Raw genomic sequence first — 22,351 nt, 5'->3', positions numbered from 1 at the left:
CCGGCACCTCGGGCTTGGTTCTCAGCTCTGCCGTTAGTGCCCAGGGATTCACAGCGTGCCTCGTGCCTCAGTTTCCCCATCTGTAAAGTGAATTCTTTGGGGTCTACTGGAAAGCCCAGTGTGGACATTTTGGCTTTCCCTTGCTTGGAATGCTGAAGACCGTTGTACAGAAGCCATTTCTGCCACGTACAAAGCCAGGCTAGAGGACACGTGCAGCCAAGCAGACGCCCTGCCATAATTTCAGCTCTTCCTCTTTTTTTTCCTCTTACTTTCCACTCTCGTTTCTAGAGAGACTTTAGAAGCAGTCTGGGGGAATATGCAAACCCGCAGGGTTTTCTCAAGCACACTTATCCTCCATCTCCCACTGCCCACAAGGAATTAGCTGCTTTTCACGGCGTTCCCGTCCCGGGAAGGGCTCTGACCGTGCCCCACAGCCCGAAAGCCCGCCCCACCAAAGGCAAGAATGCTCACTGTAACGTGCCTAATCCTGCTCGTCCCTCCATGCCAGTCCTCCCACGCGGAGCTTATTTCATAACCGAACAGCGACGAAAACCCCTGGCCCTCGCACAGCTCCCGGCTCCGCTTTCTTCCCGCTCTGCTCCAGCCCTGCTCCCCCAAACCCAGCAGTGCATCCCCCGTCGGGGGGGTGGAGGACAGTAGCCAGAGAAAATACAACTATTCCTCAAGGTTTTCCGGGAACACAGACTGAGCTGCGTTTGGATATAGGAGTGATTAGATTTCTGACATCCTGGGGTCACTTGCCCGTGCCAAAGCCGGGGCTATCCAAATTATAAACATCGGTTTCCCAGCCAACAAACTTCTCTCCTTGGTTTGACACAATGGAGGAGTTGTCTTTGCCCATGGCATCCTCACAGGGTGAGGAATGTGGGTGCTGTGCCGGGAGCACCAGTGCTGCTGCCGGGCAGCTTTGGTGCCCCATGGGCAGGGCCAGCAGCCAGTGGCTGCCCCACGGATCCCACCTGGTGAAATATTTTGGTCAGATTTGCCACCTGATACAGTTGGGTTTTTTAAAGCTCATGGCATAGGCTTGGCCTAACTGCTGAAGCACTCGGTTGGTCCCGTGTGGGTAATTAACGTTAACTCTGCGGTTGTAATCCGGCAATTTCAGGCACATCTACTGCAAGGGAAACGCATGTGCATGTCTCACACCTCTTGGTGAAGGTGTCCATTCATGTCCTCCATCAGCCTCACTGGAGCCTCCGGGGAGCAGCTGAAGAACAGATGTGCTGGAAAACACGGATCCAACCCAGCTGTGAGCTCTGCGTCAAGCCTCAAGGTCCTCCTGTCTCCTCGTCATGCCCCTGTCCTGCATGGAGCCTGGGTGCAAGGCTGGGGAGGGACCCAGGAGGGCATCAAGGGCTGGCTTGTGTGAGGCTCCTCACCCACTGCCATGGCTCTGTGCCGCCCATCAGACCTTCTCCTCCCAAAAAGGGTAAACCTGAGCCTGGACACTCTCCTCTTTCCGTATCCATCGCATGAACCTTCTCCATCGGCACAAAAAACACCTGCAGGCACCCTTCCTGGGGCTGGTGACCTCATGCAGAGCCCCTCCACAGCACCGGGAGCGATGCATGGAGGGGGGATTCTGTGCCCCTCTCCTGCCAGCCAGCTCCGGCCGCACAGCCCGCAGCCCTCCTCCCGAAATTCACTTACCAAACACATCTGCTCCGGTGACACGCTGCTGCTTTTAGCACCCCGGTTGTTTGGTAACTGCGAGCATTTGTTCGTGCTGTCCCCACTCTCAGTCCCTTCCCATTCACTGCCTCTCTTCCATGCTTCCATGGATGGCTGAAAATCGTGAAGCTCACTTTGGGTTAACCCGGCAAGCAGGATTTAAGAACGGCTTGCAAACGATTAGGGATTTGGGGAAGAGATGATGACACCCCAAGACTGCTGAGAGGGGGTCTAGCTCTTGCAGGGACAAAAAGCAAGACCCTCTCCCAAGTGCATGGTCTGCAGGAGCCGGTGGTCCAGCTTCTGGTGGTCTGGAGCAGTTTCCAGGCAGGCTCCAAGGCTTCTGTGCTCCCCAAGGATGCTCAAGGATGGCAACCTGCCGAGCCTCACTGTGCCTTCATCCTCCTGAAGCTGGGTCTTAGGCGGGTTTGTGTCGGTCCTTCTCCAGCCATGGATTAGCCCCTGGTACGCAAGTCTGACAGCCAGATGCTGAGACTTCTCAGAATCACAGAATGGTTTGGGTTGGAAGGAACCTTAAAGATGATCTAGTTCCAACCCCCCTGCCATGAGTAGGGACCCCTTCCTCTACACCAGGTTGCCCAAAGCCTCATTCAACCTGGCCTTGAGTACTTCAAGGGATGGGGCAGCCACAGCTTCTCTGGGCAACCTGTGCCAGTGCCTCACCACCCTCACAGTGAAAAATTTCTTCCTTATATCTAATCTAAATCTCCCCTCTTTCAGTTTAAAGCCATTGCCCCTTGTCCTATCACTACACGCCCTTGTCAAAAGCCCCTCTCCAGCTTTCCTGTAGCCCCTTTAGGTACTGGAAGGCTGCTGGAAAGTCTCCCTGGAGCCTTCTCTTCTCCAGGTTGAATAGCCCCAAGACCCTTTAGCTGCATCCTCCACCCATGCTGGGGGCAATCCGTCCCCACCAGGGTCCCCAGCGTGGGGAGGTGGGGTGAAGAGCCGTCCAGCGCGGGAGCTAACATGAGGACTCCGCCATCGGGGTTTTTCTCATTCAGTCTCTGTGTTTCGCTGGGGCCAAGGCCGACCCAAAGAGGTGGGTTGAGAGGTGCAGGGTGCGACCCCAGCCTGCAGCAAAGCTCCTTGGAGAAGGCACCCAGCTGAGCGTGCAGCCATGCCGCGCCTGCGAAGCCTGTCTTCTGCTCTGCCCTCCCACCGCTTCCCAAATGCTCATCTTACCATGGCACAAGAGCCTCTCGGAGAGAGTCACCGTCATGCAGAATAGCTAGGCAAATCAAAACAGTCTCGTTCCTTTGATGACTTCCCTTTGCTCCGCAGCGAGCACTCCAGCAGATGTGGCTGGGGCACTCATGCACTAATCCATCATACTGAGGCTTTGCAACTCCAGGCTACGTTTTGGTCCCATCCCAAAACATCTTATGATAATCTCTGCGTCCTCCCAAGGTGCCAGGCAGCGTGTCCAGGTGGATGTGTTGGGCACATTCAGCCTTGTAAGACCAAACCACTGCTCACAGCAAGCAGACACCCCAGTGGGCAACCCAACCAAGGCGCTCGCTTGCCCGCGCTACTCATGTGTTTCCACACCAGATTCCCTGGGTGCAACCAAAGCCCATGACACACAGATGTGACTCTCTGCCCACGCATGTGCACAAACCTGCACACTCGTCAAAATACAGGCCCAGAAAATGCTGTCGGAGGAAACGTGGATGAGGAAGATTTCCCCAGCTGCCACCCAGAGGAAGATTTTTCCCAGCCTGGGCACCCGCGCTCGGGGCCGCATCCTTCCCCCTCTTTCCCTGGCCACTCTGCACCATGGGCTTTTCGCCCGGCCGGCACGTTGGCACAGCAGTGTGCCTCCTCCCACACCAGCGGGTTATTGATGGCGACTCGAGAAGAGCTGCGGTTGCCAGCGCATGGTGGCAAAGGCACGTTTCCCGTTCACGTGGGATGTCCTGCGCCGCACGTACGGATGGAGCAACCAGCGGCTGCGTGTAGAGAGAGAGTTAGGAGGGGGAGATTGTGCTACTCCGACCTGCGGCCAGTGAAATATAGTAATGCATGTGAGTTGTTTCTACTCCCTATCCAGTTTATTAGCTAATAAAATAAGCTCAGCTTATTAAACGCTGCTGGCATGGCTCATCAAAAGATGAGAGCAATGCAGAGAGACGTTTTTCCCCCGCAATCACCCAAATATGTGACTTCTCCACCCTTTTTATCCTCTAAGCTCTTCTGGAGGAGGGAAAACTAATCTCTTCCTCCAACACCACCGCCCGCCTTCAGACACCCGCTGCGCTGCCCGGCACGAAACGCCGTAAAATATCGTGTTCTTGAAAGAGGGGGGAAAACACACACACAGCCTCGGAGGTCACCCCGCCGGGGAGCAGCGAGGGGGGAACCCCACGGCTCCTTCTCCGTCCCACCCGACGAATCGCTGCCAGAGGTTCCCCTGCGAACGACGAAACGGAGGGCGTGGGAACAGCTCGCACCGGGTGGGCTTCGCCGGCCGCGGCTGTACGAAGGCAATCAGGGCAGGGATGAAGCACAGCAGCTGACCACATCAAACCAAAAACGTGAGGGATGTTTTTTGGGTGGCACGAGGTGACAGCCCTGCTTGGGAGGTGGCTGGGGTGAACCCCGCTCCTGTAGCAAGAGCCCTGGAGTCTTCAGAGCCACCGATGTCTCCAGCCCGCACAGAGCTGGTGGGGTCGTTGGCTTTACCACTGTAAATTATTGACATGGGAAACGTTGAACCATAAAACTGCGGAAAAAGGAATTTTATGAGGGCGAAATGGAAACGCTCCTCGTGCCGGCCTTCGACGCAGCCTCGCGCTTCGGCTCTCGCCATAGTCCAGTCACTCGGTCTTGCGGGGAGAGGACGGGGGAGCAAAATCCTCCCCAGCTCGCACTCGAGATCTGTTATCTGGCTTTGCATGGCAGATTGAAGAGGGAGGTTATGCTCTGTGTTTGCAACTGAAAACGAAATGTGATAACATCTCCCGAGTGGAAAATTACAGAGGCTAAGGGCAAGTGAAGCCCGTAGCGGTATGAATTCGGCTCCTGACGGAGCCAAGGCTTGGTGCCTTGGGGTGCTGCCCTCACCTCCCCACAGTGGGCTAGGGGCTCCTCCCTCCTGAACTCAAAAATGTGGGGTTTAACCTATTCCTGCTTGAAACACATGCCAGGAGGAAACCATGACATGGTGGGCTCAGAAGGCAAAGATCAGTGCAGAACAGAAATACGGGAATTACGAAATCCAGTTGTCCAGAGGAGTTGTGGCTGCCCCATCCCTGGAAGTGTTCAAGGCCAGGTTGGATGAGGCTTTGAGCAACCTCGTGTAGTGGAAGGTGTCCCTGCCCATGGCAGGGGGGTTGGAACTAGATGATCTTCAAGGTCCCTTCCAACCCAAACCATTCTATGATTCGATGATTTGGAGGGGAAGGGGTTTTCTGCTTGGACGAAAGGATAAGCCTCCCTGTAGCACCCATGTTATGCCACGTGCTGCACACCCACCTTGGGAGGATGCTGAAGGGTTTTTAGCAAAGCAGAGAACACCGCCACCATGCTGGGGAGCCCTGTCTGCAGGGCCCTGCCAGGGACAGCACCGCTGCCTCTTACCTGGGTCATCTTGGCGAGGTCCAGCGAGGGCCGTTGCTCCTGAACCTCCTCTGGTCTCCGTCGCTTGACCCCGACCTTTTTGTCGTTCAGGACGCAGGGCTGCGAGCGGCTTCGGGACAGCCCGCCGGCCCGTCGCCCCAGCTCCGGCGTGGAGGCAGGCGTGCTGCTCGCCGAAGGCAGGCAGTACTCCGAGGAGGAGAAGTGGTCGTGTGAGCAGGAGAGGGACCTCTGCATGTCCACCCGGTCTCCTCCGTGCCCGCCACTGGCCAATTTCCTTGGCTGGCATCCCAGCCGGCTGCTGAGGACGGGATGGTCACTGCAGAGCGGGTTGGAACGCGAGGGCAGGCTGAAGCTTGAGCTCCTCTGCATGGTGGCGAAGCCGTTGGAGTAGCGTTGCACGCTCCCCCCACTATAACACCGCCGTTTCTCCACCGGGGTCCAAACCTTCGAGCCCAAGGGTCTCCACGAGGTCCCGCAGCTCGACATCTCATCCGAAAACGAAAGTGAGCGGCACTGGCGCTTGCTGGGGGGAGCTGAGGGGTTGCCGTGGGGGTCGCTGAGGCTGAGGTCTTTGATCAGGTTGGTGACGGAGCAGGTGCTGGTGGTCGTCTCCCTCGGCCAGCGTGAGCCCTCCTCGCCCTTGTCCGACAAGCAGTCCCAGATGCTGGCGCCTGGCTGCTCAAGCTGAAGTGGACATTTCCTGCTGAGATCTCTCCATCTGTCATTTTCTGGTTCAGAAAGGAGAGGAAAAAAAAAACCCACAAACAAAAAACACATACACACAGCATTAGCATTAATTAATTCCCTGATTCGCTTTCTACGTCCATAAACTAAAAAAGTAGCATATGGGACATTTTCCAGTACAAATTAATTAACTCTTGGAATATGGTTTTCTGAACTGCCAGCAGAGCGGTTGCTGCAGTATAGATGGAGAGAGAGACAAAGTGATAATCACAGCAGGAGCAAAACTGCTAGAAGAAGATAAAAACATGCCTTTGAATATCCAGATTGCACCAGATAAGGGAAATTCAGCAATATAAAATGGTATGGCCATTGCTTTATCTCTGGGCTAAATCACGTCTCAGACGCGTGCAGTTTGTCCCGGGCTCCACAATCAGTAATTGTCTGAGAGTTTCACAAAAACTGGAAGCCAAGAGCACAAAGCTGGAGCACCGCTGGGGTGAGATGGACCTCGGGGGACAAGACACCAGAAAGGAGATGAGATAGCAGTTGGGATGGTCCTAACAGAACAGGGATGCCTCCCAGGCATTGAGCTGCCCGTCGTAGCACAGAAATCCCAACAACGCCATCAGAGCCTACAAGAAACCAAAAGCCATCCTGGCACTCATCGGGCTGTCCTGCTCTCAGCATTGATCCAGGGAAACCAACTTATCTCCGCTAAGGCTCTGAGCAGCTCTCCCAAACTGACCCAAAGATTCCGTGTCTAACAGAAGTCGGTGCACGTAATAAGCTCTAAGACAGCTGATGCTATAAGAGATGCACAATAAACCTCCAGCAGTTCTTTGCAATTCAGTTCTTAAGTCCCTATTGCAGAAGCTCATCATCCATCTCTCCTCCATCCCTCATATCTGGGGCCACCGGCCCAGGTGCCCCCCTGCCCGGTTACCCGCACGGAGCAGGAAGGTGCTATGGAAACTGGGTCCCCACATCCTCCAACTCTTCTGCGGCAACCTGGGCTTAGCACCTCTTCGGGGTTGCCTTGAACATCCCAGCTGTGTCTGGCACAGGCAGCTGTTTGCATTTCTGTAACCAACATAACACTGAAGCATTTATTTAAGGGAACAAACTACTTAGTAGGTTCACTTTAAAAAAAAAAAAAACAGATTTATAACATTTTCTCCCTCTCTCTTTCATTCACCTTGTTTACACGGGAAATGTATTCCTCCTGCAAAGTTGGCTTGCATTAACCATCTTGCAACGCAGCACAGCAAAAGACGGTGGGGACCTCTTGGATGGTTTTGGGGTCACCATAAAGACACTCCATTTATCAGATGGGTTTGGCGGTGCCTGGGTAAAGCACCAAGAAACCTGCACCTCTGAAGACCATGGGCTGAAATGTATATGACTACGGGCAGCTCCACGTAGGAAGACTGCAAACCCGGCTACAGCTGCATTCAGAAATCCCACCGATGACCGTGTCGAAAGAGAGGATTAGGGGTGATGATCTCATTCCCGCATGCGGTCTCGCTGACAATAAAAGAAGAAAGCAAACTCTCCTCGAGGGCTGCGCAGGCGGACGGGGCTCTCTGCAGATACGCCGCTGACGCTCAACAGGAAAACCATGGTAGGACAACCCCATCGCCTGCTGCAATGGAAAAAAATCATCACCCGACAGACCTTCTCTGGTGACTGTTTTTGTCGTTGGCTGCTGCACACGAGAGGCAAACCGTGCTTGGTAACCGTCGCTGCCAAGTTTCGTATGATCGTATCTCAATCGTGCACTATTTTTTAGGGCTTTTGGGGTTTTCCCACTCAGGCAACCGAAGGAGGAATTAAAAGCCGTACCCAGCCCGCAGCTGTAGTACCAGCCTGCTTGGGGAGATGCAACGGCGCAGAACGCTTCCGACCGGGGCTTGGTTTCAAGTCAGGAGGTCAGATTTGGAGCCCTTACACCACTTTCGGCCAGTTTTCTCATTTCTCCCTGCATCCAGCTGCTGCCATAACAGCTCCAGCCACAAACAGCCTGGCTCTGCCCTCCACAACTGCACGGCATCGAAACTGTCGCCGTCCTCGTTTTAACAAACACAATAAAAAGTGAGAAAACTGTGCTAAACAATTACATCTACACTTAGATCTTTATTATTTTCCCTTCCTTACTATGCCGCCAGCAGAGAAACTTCTTGGGTCAGGTCAGCAGACAAAAGAAACAGAAATAGAAGCTGATTTTTCATGGCAAGCTGCCACGATCCTCCAGCCAGAGACGTCACGTTGTACAAAAGGCCTTGGTGAGGAGGATACAGGACACCTTCCTCTTTCACCCCTGCTTCGGCACAAACAGCTATAAATCTTCCAGACCTTGCAAAGAGACCGGTAATTGCACCGTCATCCCCAGCACCAGCTCGGGGTTAGTTACTTTTCCCCTCGCGCCGTGGGAGCTGTTTTTTTGGCAGGGCATGGAGGAGACCCTGGCCCAGCCTGGCCCCCTCCGAGCACCACTGACTGGTTCCAAACTACCAGGTAACCCAGAAAACCTTCCCAGCAGCCTTCCAGTACCTAAAGGGGCTACAGGAAAGCTGGAGAGGGACTCTTGACAAGGACATGTAGTGATAGGACAAGGGGCAATGGCTTTAAACTGAAAGAGCAGAGATTTAGATTAGATCTAAGGAAGAAATTCTTCCCTCTGAGGGTGGTGAGGCACTGGACCAGGTTGCCCAGAGAAGTAGTGGCTGCCCCATCCCTGGCAGTGTTGAAGGCCAGGTTGGGTGAGGCTTTGAGCAACCTGGTGTAGTGGAGTGTGTCCCTGCCCATGGCAGGGGGGTTGGAGCTGGATGATCTTTGAGATCCCTTCCAACCCAAACCATTCTATGATTCTAGTTGAAGGGCTGAGGATGGAATTAAAGGACTCAGGAAAGTCTTATTGAGGAAAACCGGCTGGTTTTCTGTTCAATTTTTTAAGACTAAGATTCACATTCTGAGCACGCTGATAACGATAATTGCAGTGGAGCCATTAATACTGCTGCAGTTAAGCGCGTATTAATTTTCTTACATTACAAACCTCAACTTGGTTTACCCCAAGGCAGTAATTTGTTCCAGGATAAAATCCACCATGAGAACCGCTCAAGTGAGCTGCTTCACTGGAAAACTCTCCTTTGTCTCTTGGAAAAAAAGATCGGACGTTTACAACCAGAGCATGACGTAAGTGTGGCACGAGGGGCTCTTCCCCTGGTTAAATAGGTCCTTCTCGGCTGTTAGTGTCCTCGGATGAAATAGCATCTTACTTCTGGATTTTAACTGAAAACTAAAAAAAAACTACAAGTCGCTTCAGCAAATTTCTTTCGAGACATTTTGATCCGCAATTCTGCATTTCCAGGGTGAGGCAACACAAAGTGAATTTTCTGGCATCGCTTTGGTTGTGAAATAGCTCCCCAGCTCCCAAGACACAGAGGGGTGTTATCGACAGCCTGGGGAGGGCAGAATTCCAACTCCTGCCCTCTCCAGCCACGGGAGCAGGAGCTTGAGCCTTCCTGCAAACCACGCAGGCAGCAGCATTGAATTCAGGTTGCAGCTGCAAGCTCCCAGGCTGCCCAGCCTCGGGGGGACACAAACCCAAATGATTTCTGCTTTCCAAAGCAGACTGTGGTAGTTAGCTCTGATTCAGCCCTGGAAAGAGCGATCTGAGCCCCAGCAGGACTCGCCAGGCTGGGCAAGTGGCAACAAGCCCCGGCAAGACCCAGCATGTCCCAGGCTCCGGCTGCCGGGCAATCCTCACCTGGTTTATTCTTCCCCCTCTCCTATTTTCAGAGACAAGCCAGAAGGTGCCTGCATGCAAGCAGGGCTTGACCCGCCCTGGGACCATCAGTAGTGTGCTCAAACACCATCAGCACTGCTATCTATCCCTACATTTCCTACAGGCAAAAGGAAGACCTTCACTTTTAAGAGCGAACATGAAGCCTCACAACATCCATCCGTCCTCCCGTGCAATCTTCACCGCATCAACCAAGCCCAGTGGTCCAGGGCACAAGGCACTCGTGAGCCAAAGTTATGTCCCAAAATCGAGGAGAGGGGTGTTGTCATCCAAACATCCCTGAGGGTTTTGCACAGCCCTGCGGAGAACGTGATCCATCCTCAGATCATCACAGCCAGGTGTCCGAACGCTGAGCTCCAGGTTTTGCAGGAGCAGGGCATGGACACGCCAGGCACCTCGGAGCTTCGGGACGGTTACGGGCTTTTTAAACAACTGCTGTGCTCCTCTGGTGACACAGAGTAAATTTTAATGACCATGTTCATAACCACAGAGAAGGGTGTAAAACCAAAATGCTGACACAACTCTAACTGCAGCGACACAAATGTGCTGCTATAATATTTTTACAGTTCCTTTTTATACATAATGCATGATCCTTCTGCTCAAGTTTCCTCTACGTTCTTTTCCCGTGAAATAATTTACATTAATACATAATTTATTACGGCAACTTGTAAAGCAATTACGGGTTTCAATCAACTCTTCTTCTCCTTTTTGGCAGATAAATTCTGTTTGGATCCTAACCCAAACATTTCTCTTCACGCGGGTGCATATCCAATTCCCCTTTTTTCCCATGTTCTTCAAGTCAAATTTCTGTCTCCTGGTCTCCGTGCACGGGGGAGAAGTCAGCCTGCATTTTCCACTGCCCTCTGTTTATGTTCAAGAGATGATTTCTAAACGTGCAACAAATTTAATGGTCATCATTAGCTGACGGCAGTGCTATAGAGCCTTCCCAGCGCAGAAATAAGATTGAAATACGATGCACGGAGCTGTGCTTCAATGGGAAGTGACAACAACAGCCCCCAAACCTACCACCAGAGAATAAGCATGGCAGCAGGCTGTGGGCAGGGAAATCCCCCACCTTGTCAGACAAACGTGTCCTATTCTTCTACATGATCCTCTGGCAAGGTCTCCCCCCTCCAGCTATGCCTCGCTGGCTTTTTCTCTTTGCGGATTGACCATGCCTGAACACTACACCAATGGCTTTCCAAAAAACCTGGAAATCCTGCTTTTGGCATGCGATCGAGGGGCATCACCCCCCAGCTGGTCTTCTGGCTTCTTGGTTGTCCTCCATCGCCCGTGCAGAGTGAAAAGCCACCTCCAGGTAAGAGTTGTGCAACGGCAAGACCCAAGGCTGCAACCCTCCTCTCGGACCGGTGGCACTGCCAGGCATTGCTGAACCGCGCCGGTGGAGGAACGTGCCGAAAGATGACCGAGTTGACCCACGCGCATCATCCATCGCCCTGCTCCGCCGTAGCGCTCTATGAGAACAAATTCTGGTTGTGCTTCCCAAGGGGAAAAGCAAATGACAGCACCTGCAGCCCCCCCTCCCTTCTTACAAAGAATGCCTGCTGTGCTGGGACTCTGATCCTGCCGCCGGGGTGATGGCACTCACAAGAACCTTGTCCCAGCCTCAATAAAACCCTGCCTGCAGTTGGTCTCAAAGATAATTTCTTGCTTATGCAGAAAACACAAGGCTGCAGTTGTTGGCTCGTTACAGTACTGTAAATTTTCTTCTGCCGTCTGCCCAAAGCCAGCAAAATTTCAAAATAACGAGTCACAAGTAACACCTATGATTCTACGATTACACCACAGGTAAGCAGGATCCCAGGCTTGCTGTCCTGGGCCGGCTGGGTTTCTTGATCATGGTGCATTACACACTCCTTGGGGCTTTGACCCAATTTCTTCCTCTTCTTCCTGGACATAAACTTTCCTGAGCCAATACCTGTGGGAAGCTCCAGGGTTTGAATGATGCTCTCCTCTGTAGCCTGGTCAAGGCTGGGCTTCCCTCTGCCCTGCCATCGCATGGCAACCAAGACCAGTCACGAGCTGCTTTCCTGCCCAAAACTGTCCTTGCCCCCAAAGGCAACTGGGAAGACACTGTGCTAAGACACTCAGCCTCTTCTAGCTAAAAAAAATCCAGAAAATTCAGCCAACTTCCCTTCATCCTCTCAACATCCTACATGGGACTACAACTCTCTGCCTCCCGTTGACTTCGCTGCCAGTCCAAACTTCACTGTGTTTATTTATCTCAGTGCTTTCCACCAACAAGGACTTGGCCCTTTGACCTGAAATATTGCTCCAGGTTTGATTTGGTGCCATGACAACCATAGGACTTATTTAAAAAGTCAAGCAAGTTCTGACACTGGATTAGTCTGTGACCGTGGCCCATGTTTGGAGACATCAAGAAGAACGTTTGGGAAAGATGCCTAAAATTAAACCCAAGACAATCAATGCCCTTGCATGCTGGAGAGACTGGCTCCTCTTGACTGGGCGTGACGAAGACCATGACATGGCAAGGCATGGTCAAGGAGGTGAGATTTGGTTCCCTTGGAAAGAGGATAATTTGGCAGCCAAGGAAGACCAGTGCAGCACTATGAAGACACAGAAAGCTTTGTAAAAGCTCTTAACAACAAACTGCTTTTCAATTAGACTCTTCATATCTGCTGAAGAGTCTGTCAGTGCCACAGCACAAGACAAAACCATCCAATTGGGTTTCTTTGTTCCTCACTCATGTTTGACAGGCAGGAGAAAGGGAACGGGCTGTCTCTACTCCCTTCTTGACTTTGAAGCTTGTGGCTTTCATCTGAAAAAAATCCAAATGCTTTCCATCTTCCCCCACCCCACAATGCCTGGAGTTATCAGAGAGCTTGGGAAATCTCCTGTCAATGCATGTGCTCGGCTCCCATTAACGCTAATGAGAGTCATGACCATGAAGAAAAGGAGCAGCCTCTTTGTCTGTAAAGTATTGGCTTCCATAGCAAGTAGCTTGGCTCAGACTCGACCTACAATTTTAATTGGGTTTTGAGACTTCGCTCAGTGACTGGTTCCCCTCTACAAAACCCAAAGAGCACAATACAACAACACATCCTCCGGCTCTATCAGTTTTTCAGGATCATCAGCCAAGGCACCAATCCCCCCTCAATTTTGGTGGCTGTTCAGCACAAAAATCAATAGCAAGCTCTGACATAAAAGTTATTAAACATCCTATACCATGGTTATTGTCAAAGGCAAAAAAAAAAAAGACATTTTCCTTACTGCGTGAGGCCTGTCCAAACGCTTAGTGCCAAGTGGTGGAACATTTTAGTGATAACACTGATACTCATTACTTGCACTGTGCAAACACTCAAAGAGTCAAGAGTGGATATTCAAATACAATCTCAGACCCAAAATGCTTATAATCCCAACTGTACCAGTTAGCTACCCTGAAAATAAGCAGATATACCAAAGTGGGGAGGAGGAGATAAGCAATTCACTCAGCAATGGCAACAGGGCAGGACAACCACCTCTAGGAAGGAGGGTGGCATGGGCGTGATGGCCACCACTAGTGGGTGGTGGGGCAGGTGCGGCTCCATCCCTGCTGTGCAGGCCAGGTGGGTGGATGCCCACCCCAGGGTCTTGGACAGGAGAGTTTTTTGGAGAGCTCTAGCCACTCAGGAGGGCATCTTCCCGCTCATCGCCATAAGGAAGTGGGAGCAGAGGTGGAATAAATACAGACAGAAGGTTCTGTTACTTACCCATCACGCCACAAGAGAAGAGGGTAGGTCCTTGACTCATCTTTGGAGTGTGCTGCAAACAACCAGAAAAACTATTCACTTCTCGCAGACTCGACTCGGCAAAGCCACGTGGCACCTGGCATGGAGGGGAGCCTTGGGTGCCTGTGATGGTCCCATTTCGGCAAGGACTGAGGCACAGACTCAGTCACCTTCCCTTAGTGAAATAAAATTTAATTAAATGCTGTAGAGAGTCAGTGTCAAGACCTGAGCTTGCAGAACACGGCTCCTGCACCTAGTCCTTACCTATGGGAATAGCTGCACCGAGGTCCCCAGCTCCCGTACCCAAAACACCGAAGAAACTAAACTGGAAGCTGCAATTCAGCACTAATTTTGGATTGGGCAAGAAAGCAGCAGCAATGGTATCTGAACTCCATCCCAGCCCATTAATGCTTCCCATCTAGGTACAAAGTGGCTATTTAGGGTTTTTTTAAACATATAGTGTGTTTCTAAGGCAAGGGACCCTCTCCCCAGGGTATCCCCAGGGAATACTTCTGGGGAGTCCGTATTCAAGTTGTGCTGATTTGTACTACAAATAGGGAAAAATGCCACTATATAGGTATTAAATAATCCTGGATAGTTTTTACACTCTTTTTTCCCAAGAATTTTGCTCTTGACAGCGTAAGAAAGATCATCAGACTTCTAAAAATGAGCAAGGACAGTTTTATATACAATAAATCAATACGTCACCTGCAGCTACACGCCATTCCAGCTATGTCTGCAAAAACACACTTTCATACTAATTGTTCTTTTATTATCCCCCAAAATATCCACATTCTGCTTCTGAAATGTCTTTCCTGGCAACACCACCTGATCTGACCAAGGCTTTACATCATCTTTACATCAGCATGACCTCCCCGTTGACCTGTGCTGCTAGAACTGTGTTTTATCTGGCATTAGGCCACTACATTTGCACCTTCCCTCCTGATCCATGTTTTACACATTGCCTGCTAACATAATTAATGATAATAATAATAATAATAACAACAACGTACCAACTGCTGGCACCTGCCTGTACAGAGCAATCCAATAAAAGGATCTCACTTCATATACAGAATTTTGTAAATTTTGAATATAAAGGGATGTGGAGGCAGAAAACAACGATGGGGTGAAGATGGGGAGAAGGTAAATAAAGGCTGGCCACCCTCTTTGGCGCATGTGCCACTTTTCTAGGTGAAGTGAGGCTATTGCTATCCGTCAGGCCCCACCTTATGAAGCAGCAGGTAGAATTAATCAGGAGACAGAGAGGACAGGCATCTGTCTCCAAAGAGTGGCCAAAGCGGAGGAGCGATGGAAGTGGGACAAGCCCCAGAGAAGGCAGCGGTTGTGCCAGCGCCCATCTGTGTGCCAGCCCCCGAGATCAGCTGCTGCCAGCAAACACAAGACGGGGAGGAACATCCTTAGATGACATATGTCTCACATTGAGCATAATTACCATTTTCTACGAGTTTTATCTAACACCAAACCAGGAACTGAACCAAATGAGCCCATCGGGCGTTCATAGGTGATACCATCCAGCTGCTCAGACGTTTATTGCCTTTAGGTTTCGCTTTTTGGCCTTTCCCATGAAGTCAACTGAAAAACTCTTGCTTGCTTTGGTGGACCAGTCTTCCTGCAAACATCTGCCCCAATTTAACAGCCCAGACAACCCAGCAACTCAATGAGTGTAAGCAGGACCATCGTTGCACTAGTGACCCAGCCCCAGCGCTGCAGCAGGCACTTGGCAAACACGCAAGGGCAAAGTTTCGTGTTACAGCTCAGCACCTCCGCTGCCTGCCGTCGGGCAGCCGGGATGCCCATCCCTTCCTGCAGTAGTAAGACACTACTTCTTGTCCACCTCTCTGCAGCAAGTTTCTCTCCACCTGCTCCACACGCCTCCTGGGCACAGCCGGCATCGGATGCTTGGGCTCCCCCCTTGTCACCCCGAGCAGCAGCTGCAGGAGATGCTGTCTTCCTGGTAGAAGCCAACACTAAAGCAAGGATGATTTTCTAATGTATCTATGTATTTCCCAAATTTCACCCTTTTAAGCCAGGTTCAACGTTGTCTCTGACTTGCTTGCCTTAGAATCGTAGAATCATAGAATGCTTTGGGTTGGAAAGGACCTTCAAGATCATCTAGCTCCAAGCCCCCTGCCATGGGCAGGGACACCTGCCACCATATCACGTTGCTCAAAGCCTCATCCAACCTGGCCTTGAACGCTTCAAGCAATGGGGCAGCCACAGCTTCTCTGGGCAACCTGGTCCAGTGCCTCACCGCCCTCAGAGGGAAGAATTTCTTCCTTAGCTCTCATCTAAATCTCCCCTCTTTCAGTTTAAAGCCATCACCCCTTGTCCTATCACTACATGCCCTTGTCAAAAGCCCCTCTCCAGCTTTCTTGTAGCCCCTTTAGGTACTGGAAGGCTGCTGGAAGGTCTCTCTGGAGCTTTCTCTTCTCCAGGCTGAACAACTCCAAATCCTTCTCCTTTGTGGCACACTACCAGGGCAGACTGCCTTCGCCCCAGCATGCTGCACTATCTGCCTGGGAAGCCTGGCCAGACAGTTCGCCATCCTTGGCAAACTTAGGCATTTATATTTCTTTTAGGCTCAGAGTGCCCATTATGGCCAGCCCAGCCGGATGCTTCCTGCCCTGATCCCACACACCTTTATCTGAGGCTCTCAGCATGCTCTGCCAGGAACAGCCTTACGCTCTAATTTCTTCTCGGACTATGACCATCTCTCCTGGAGGACAGAGGAGCAAACATCCACGACCAGCCTTGCTCTGGGCTTCCTCAGACAGCTCTCCATCATCCCGCATCTCCTCCTCCCCACCCTCGCTTGCTCCAACACTGCTCCCACACAACCCGTTGCCCCTCATTTCCCACCACCCCTGGCACGCTCAGCCCCACGGCCTCGCTCACCCCTTGCAGCATCATTCAGCCTGTTTGCTGTCCCTGATTTAGGGTTTTTTTTCAGTTGCCTGCTCATTTGGTGTGGTTGGATTTGCATCTCTCCAGGCTGCCAGTGAGACAGTTAAGTAGCACAGCACTGCCCTTCGCCATCTCCCTCTGAATCCTGCTCCCCACTTGCTCATCCTCCTATTAATGACGAGCATCTGTTCGCTGCTGGTGAAGCAACTTCTTGCCCGTGTTATCCACGGCATTGATTTTATTGTTTTCTACTGTTTATTCCATTGCATACTTACTGAAATTCAGCAACAGCACTTCAATCATTTACTAATCACCTGCTCCTTGGATACTAATGCAGCTTGGTAGAAATCAGTGCTATAAAACATCTAGAGATCCAGCCCTGCAGCGCAAAACCCCCTTATTATAAAGAAGAGTTTCAAACAAAGATTTCACAAAGCTTACCAGCTCAGTCCTGCATGTTACGGAGTCAGCACCTTTGTTTTCCCGAGTTTTGGTTAAGATCATCACCATGGTAATGCTGTCCTGCCTTGGAGTCCATCCCGGTCCAGGCGAAGGGCGCTGGCAGCCGTGGTCTGCCGAAATTCCTCTTTCAGTGCATGTTCCACCAGGAAAGGTTTGACCCCACCAAATCCTTGGGGAATGTGCAGGAACAGCCTCCGAGCACAGAAAACTCCCTGTATGCAGAGAGAAAGAGGGAAACAGCTTTAAGGGACTTGCCTGGGGAGGTAGTGGGATGAGGTGTGCTTGGGTCAAGGGACGAGCGCTGCCTGAAAAACACCGTGACGGCGGTTACTACAGCAGAGTATTTGTCTGAGACTCTTAAATTTCTCTTAAGGAGAAGCACGTAAAGTACGCAAGGCGATCTGGGTGGACAGAAGTATTACAGGCAAATAAATAAATCCATTTTCCTCTGAATTCTCCCTTTGAAAAAAGGGAACTCGCATCCCCTATATCAAAGGTACCCAGGCTTTGAAAGAAGGGCTTGGTAAAGCCCCAGGGTTGATCTCACGGAAGCCCTTGCCCCTAGACCAACTGGGAGCAGATGTCCAGCAGAAAAAGCTCCTACAGCATCATTAAGGCTGTGAAATCCCCTGGATGCCCCTATCCCACCCCAGCTACTCCCTGATTCCCAACCCATGAGGGGCCCTCTGGGGAAAAAACAAGGCAAAGAGTTGCCTGCAAAGAAGGGGAGAGCTCCCTGCCCTGAAATCCTAAGGGCCACGCTATGCCTCTTGATCCTTACCTCTTTCTTAGGTAGTTTTAGGTAGGAAAAGCTAAAGGCTGCACAATAAGGAGCATATATTAAAAAACAAGCTGCCAATGAGGCTAATACAGCACCGCACAGACCCGACCACGAGCAGGTGCCCAGCTCTGCCTCACTGCCTGCCATCCTCTCCGATAAACGCACTCCCCTGTAAAAGCAGACAGATTGCAATTCCAATCTGATTAGAGAAATCGGTGTTTTCCCCAATTCGCTCCTCTAATCCTGTTTCGCTCTTTTCTTGCCTTGAAGTCAATGCAAACGAACAAAACCACCGTTTGCATGACCTGAAGAGCGTGAAACACCGATCCTGTAACACGCAGTCAAAACCCAACTGCAATATTTAAGGACAGTATTCGAGAATATGTCGCTAAGTATTAAACCTTGTCACGAACCGACATGACTTCTCTTCCCAGCTCATAAATCGTCTTTTCGTGTTTACTTGGATTAGAGCTCGAGATGGTGTTATGAGTAGCTCATTTGAAGGCCAGCTGGCTGGTAAAGAAAAATCACCTTCTTTTGTCTTGTGAGGACAAAGTTCATTCAGAGTGCAGAGCCAGGCTTGGGAATCAATATATTCTCCAAAGATTTACTGTTCCAAGGACACATGGTACAGTCTCCAGCTTCTTATGGGGCATTGGTGGGCTTATAATATACAATTTACTGGTAGCCTCATTGTAAACGCCTGGGCAACCCAGTGACCAAAAGGAAACTGTCAAATAGAAAAGCAAAGCGTTTCAGACCACCCGAATGCCATATAATTCGTTGAGCCCAGATCACATATTTGCACTATGGATAGCCGGGGTTCATGCGAGGAGAGCGCGATGTAAGGGAGGATGGGGTGGCTGGAGGACCAGTTGACTAACACGGCAATGTGCCCCCATCACCGCGGGGCTGCGAACCCCTGTAGCAGCTCAGACACCTCTGTTACAGCCCACAGACCCCCCAAGGTCATGCTCAGGAGGGTCCCCGAGCCCTGTGCTGGGGCCACCTTGGGGCCACCAAGCCATTTTCCAGGAGCAAGCGGAAAGTGTCGCTGTACAGTCATTAATAAGCTCCACGGGAGTCTTAAATTTCTGCATTTTGACAGTCTTTGCATGAAATACATCCATACAGAGCAAACCCCAGAGGTCCGTTCAGGAAGGACAGCTGCGTACATCAGGCTCCAGACAAACACGAAGTGAGAGGATGCTCCCCAAAACAAGCTGACAGCTTCAGCACGCAACAGGGGACAGATGGGGAGAAAGAAAAGACGCGTGGAAGCGAGGATCAAACATGGGAATAGTGATACAGGGGAAAATAAGCAATGCCAGTGGCACGCTGGCTGCTGCAGCCTCCAGCATTGCACAGATCCCCAACGGCAGTACGAGGCCCCAGCGGCACACACGTGGCACTGCTGGCAGCTGTGCAGCACCCATCCCTGCCAACTCATCTCTTCCTTCTCGTGGGTGCTCCCCCTCCAATTTTAGCTCCATCAGCTACCGTGGTCGAGCCACAGACCGAGGACAGGGAGCAGGGCAGTGGCTGCCCTCACCAACATCCAAGCCCAGATCCGCCAGAACAGATTTCCCATTCCCCAAGGAAAAATCCCCTCCTACCAAACCGGCAGGACCAGCAGCCTCCCAGAGACCAGCGTGCCCACGGCAGTCCCGTGGACGAGAGGCGCTTTGACCTGAGCCAAGTTCAAAGGTTTAAAGTCCTGCCAAGGGTGAGGAGCAGGAGGCTCTTTCGGAGGCTCCAGGCTTTCCCCAGTGCTGGAGAAGCCCCTGGAGCAGAGCTGGCGGTGCTCTCCTGCTCCCCTGTGCCGTACCACGGGTGGCTAAGGCACAGGACGGGGACTGAAAACACTCGAGGTTTATATTTTCATCTGGCCCCGATCCTGACGCAGAGGTAGCCATGCTTGCCCTTGGGCTGGACTCCAGGGCCATCACCGGCGCGGCGGCAGCATGGGAAGCAAAGATCAAACAAGCGTTCGGAGCAGCATGAAAGCAGTTAAGCACGGTTCCTCGTTAACAGAGTACGATTTCTTCACGAAAAATTATCTTTCCCTAAGGTAATGATTAATGTTGCTGCAGCAGCCTCCTATACACACCCCGGCGTGCAGCAGCCAGCAGGCAGCAACTGTGGCAAGTACAGGCAGACGCTCCCTGCCCGTGCTGGACCGGCTGTAGCCCACGTCCTGCTCCGCTGCATCTCCTGCCATCAACACAACCCCAACGATAACGCAGCAAACCGCCAGCCACGCTGCAACATCAGCCAACATCAGGTCTGAGACACGCTTTTGGGTCCGGGCTCTTTTGACCACCGCTTGGTTTGGTTTCGAAATGAGAAACTGCAATAAAAAGGAAAACTTTCCGGTGAAATCTGATCTTTGGCTCCTCGTCCTGCTTCAGCGGGCTCCTGACGCACGGCGTGACCCAGCGCGGTCCCACCTCGTCACGTCCTCTCCATGCAAACAAGTGCTGTGGGACACAAATGCTTCTGCAGACATGGGATGTTCTCCCAATTGACTCTGAGGAGGAAACTACCATGTATTTATAGACGGGAGGCTTTCACACACACACACGCTAATAAAAAGATACTCTTCAGGGACCATTAATTATTTTAAGACATGTATTTCCTCTTTTGCAATCAGATAAAGCAACTACCTTCACCCCTCCGTCAAGGTTAAGTTGAGACTTGGGCCATGGCCACTGGGACGGCCGTGATCTCCTGAGCTGCACGGAGCACCCATAAGCAGCACTAGTGCATGGAAACCCACAAATTTTAGCAAACCATGGTTTTTCTGTGGGTACTGCTTCAAAAAAACCAACCGAACAGAAGCCTCTGTGATCTTTGCAGTTGCAGAGGTGGAAAGAGGCTTCTCTTAGGGCTGTTTTCTGGACAGTATCACAGCAACTGAGCGTTGGGCTTGGAAAAAAATTACACTGCGAAATCAGTAAGATCCGACTTTCATCCACAGGCTTGAAAAGTAATGCTTGTGAACAAATATACTCCTTAAAACGTGGCAGTAAGGAGCACAGCCCTAGAGCCGCTTGTCTTGGGCAAACAGCCCTTCTCTGCAGGGAGGTCCCGTGGTGCTACTGCAGTGGACTCCAAGCACCACGCAGCTGCCAAGTCACAGCTGTACACCGGTCACCTGCCACATCAAAACGTATGGAAAAGACCTTGGAATATAGAATCATAGAATCGTTAGGGCTGGAAGGGACCTTCAAAGGCCATCTAGTCCAACCCCCCTGCAAGGAACAGGGTTATCTCCAACTAGATCAGGTTGCTCAGGGCCTCATCCAACCGGGCCTTGAACGTCTCCAGGGATGGAGCATCCACCACCTCTCTGGGCAATCTGTTCCAGTGTTCTACAACTCTCACGGTAAAAAATTTTTTCCTAATATCCAACCTGAATCTACCTCCCTCTATTTTAAAACCATTACCCCTTGTCCTATCACAACAGGCCCTCCTGAACAGCCTCTCCCCATCTTTCTTGTAGGCCCCCTTGAGGTACTGGAAGACCGCTATAAGGTCACCCCGGAGCCTCCTCTTCTCCAGGCTGAACAGCCCCAAATATAGTGAACTGTCTGTCGGATGCTCTGGCACAGATGAAGGGAGCCTCAGCTGTAACTGGTATCACATACCCACACATCTGACCCCAGCAGTGCTCTTTGTGAAGACAACTGAAGACCAGCATCACCCAGATTTCAACTTGCTGTGGGATCACAAGGGTGGTAAAAAACTGGAACAAGTTGCCCAGAGAAGTTGTGGATGCCCCATCCCTGGCAGTGTTCAAGGCCAGGTTGGATGAGGCTTTGGGCAACCTGGTCTAGTGGAAGGTGTCCCTGCCCATGGCAGGGGGTTTGGAACTAGATGATCTTGAAGGTCCCTTCCAACCCAAACCATTCTATGATTCTATCATCACCTTCCATAGAGAAAACATTCAGCCCTCTTCCAGCTCAAATAATCCATCCCCAGACACACACTCTGACATAAATCCTATTTACAGGCAGAAAAGGCACGCAGGAACGAGGAGCCGGAGCCATATTTTGCATGCTGATACACCTTGCAAGCAGCACGGCGGGATCGCTCTCGGAATATCAATCACCCATCCCTGCAGAATTTTTAAACTCCGCTGCTCAAAGCCTTCAGTGAAAAAGCAACAAGTCATGCAGGACCCAGCATCCTACCCCAGCGCTGCTCCCTGGGCTGTGTCTGGAGTAGTCAAGGACCCTTTTGATCACCCAGAAAGTTTTCTTAAATCCCTGCAAGAGGAAAAGGGAAGCATTCCTGAAGTTACTTTCTGAATGAAACCGAGAGCTGTCTGTCCCTCTCCAGGCGGAGGATTTCCAGCCACTTCCAACACCCTCCCAACTCTGGCAAAACAGAGCAAGGACAAACATCCAAGCCCAGACTCCATCCTTGCCATAGCTGCAGACTTGGCTCCATCAGCAGCAGCACTAGTAGCTCCAAAACACCATGGTGCAACTGAGCACACTTTAGCTCAACAAAAAACATTCCCATCGCCACACCATGAGCTCTGGCTGAAGGGCTCCACAGAGACGAAGGCACAAGTCACTTCGGGAGGCAAGGCTGGAGCAAGCCTAGTTAGAGCAGGTCTAGAGGAGGGCCATGAAGATGATCTGA

The 22,351-nt window shown here is 51.5% G+C and overlaps 1 protein-coding gene across 1 annotated transcript in view; it reads right to left on the bottom strand.

Annotated features, from left to right (window-relative positions):
* The window catches only part of FAM53B (family with sequence similarity 53 member B), a 28,545-nt gene extending 11,448 nt beyond the window's left edge, over nucleotides 1–17,097 (bottom strand). Inside the window, exons 1-3 of the mRNA XM_086616727.1 lie at nucleotides 16,897–17,097; nucleotides 13,513–13,564; nucleotides 5,296–6,023 (exon numbers count right to left, since the gene is read on the bottom strand). Of these exons, the coding sequence (XP_086472853.1) occupies nucleotides 5,296–6,023; nucleotides 13,513–13,564; nucleotides 16,897–16,965 (849 nt within the window). The 5' untranslated portion in view covers nucleotides 16,966–17,097. The remainder of the gene's footprint in view (nucleotides 1–5,295; nucleotides 6,024–13,512; nucleotides 13,565–16,896) is intronic.
* Between the last annotated feature and the right edge of the window lie 5,254 nt (nucleotides 17,098–22,351).

The sequence above is a fragment of the Tauraco erythrolophus genome, chromosome 9 (assembly GCF_009769465.1).
Source record: "Tauraco erythrolophus isolate bTauEry1 chromosome 9, bTauEry1.pri, whole genome shotgun sequence".
NCBI classification, from domain to species: Eukaryota; Metazoa; Chordata; class Aves; order Musophagiformes; family Musophagidae; genus Tauraco; species Tauraco erythrolophus.
Note: the sequence above shows the minus strand (reverse complement) of the source record. Positions and strands in the feature narration are given on the sequence as shown.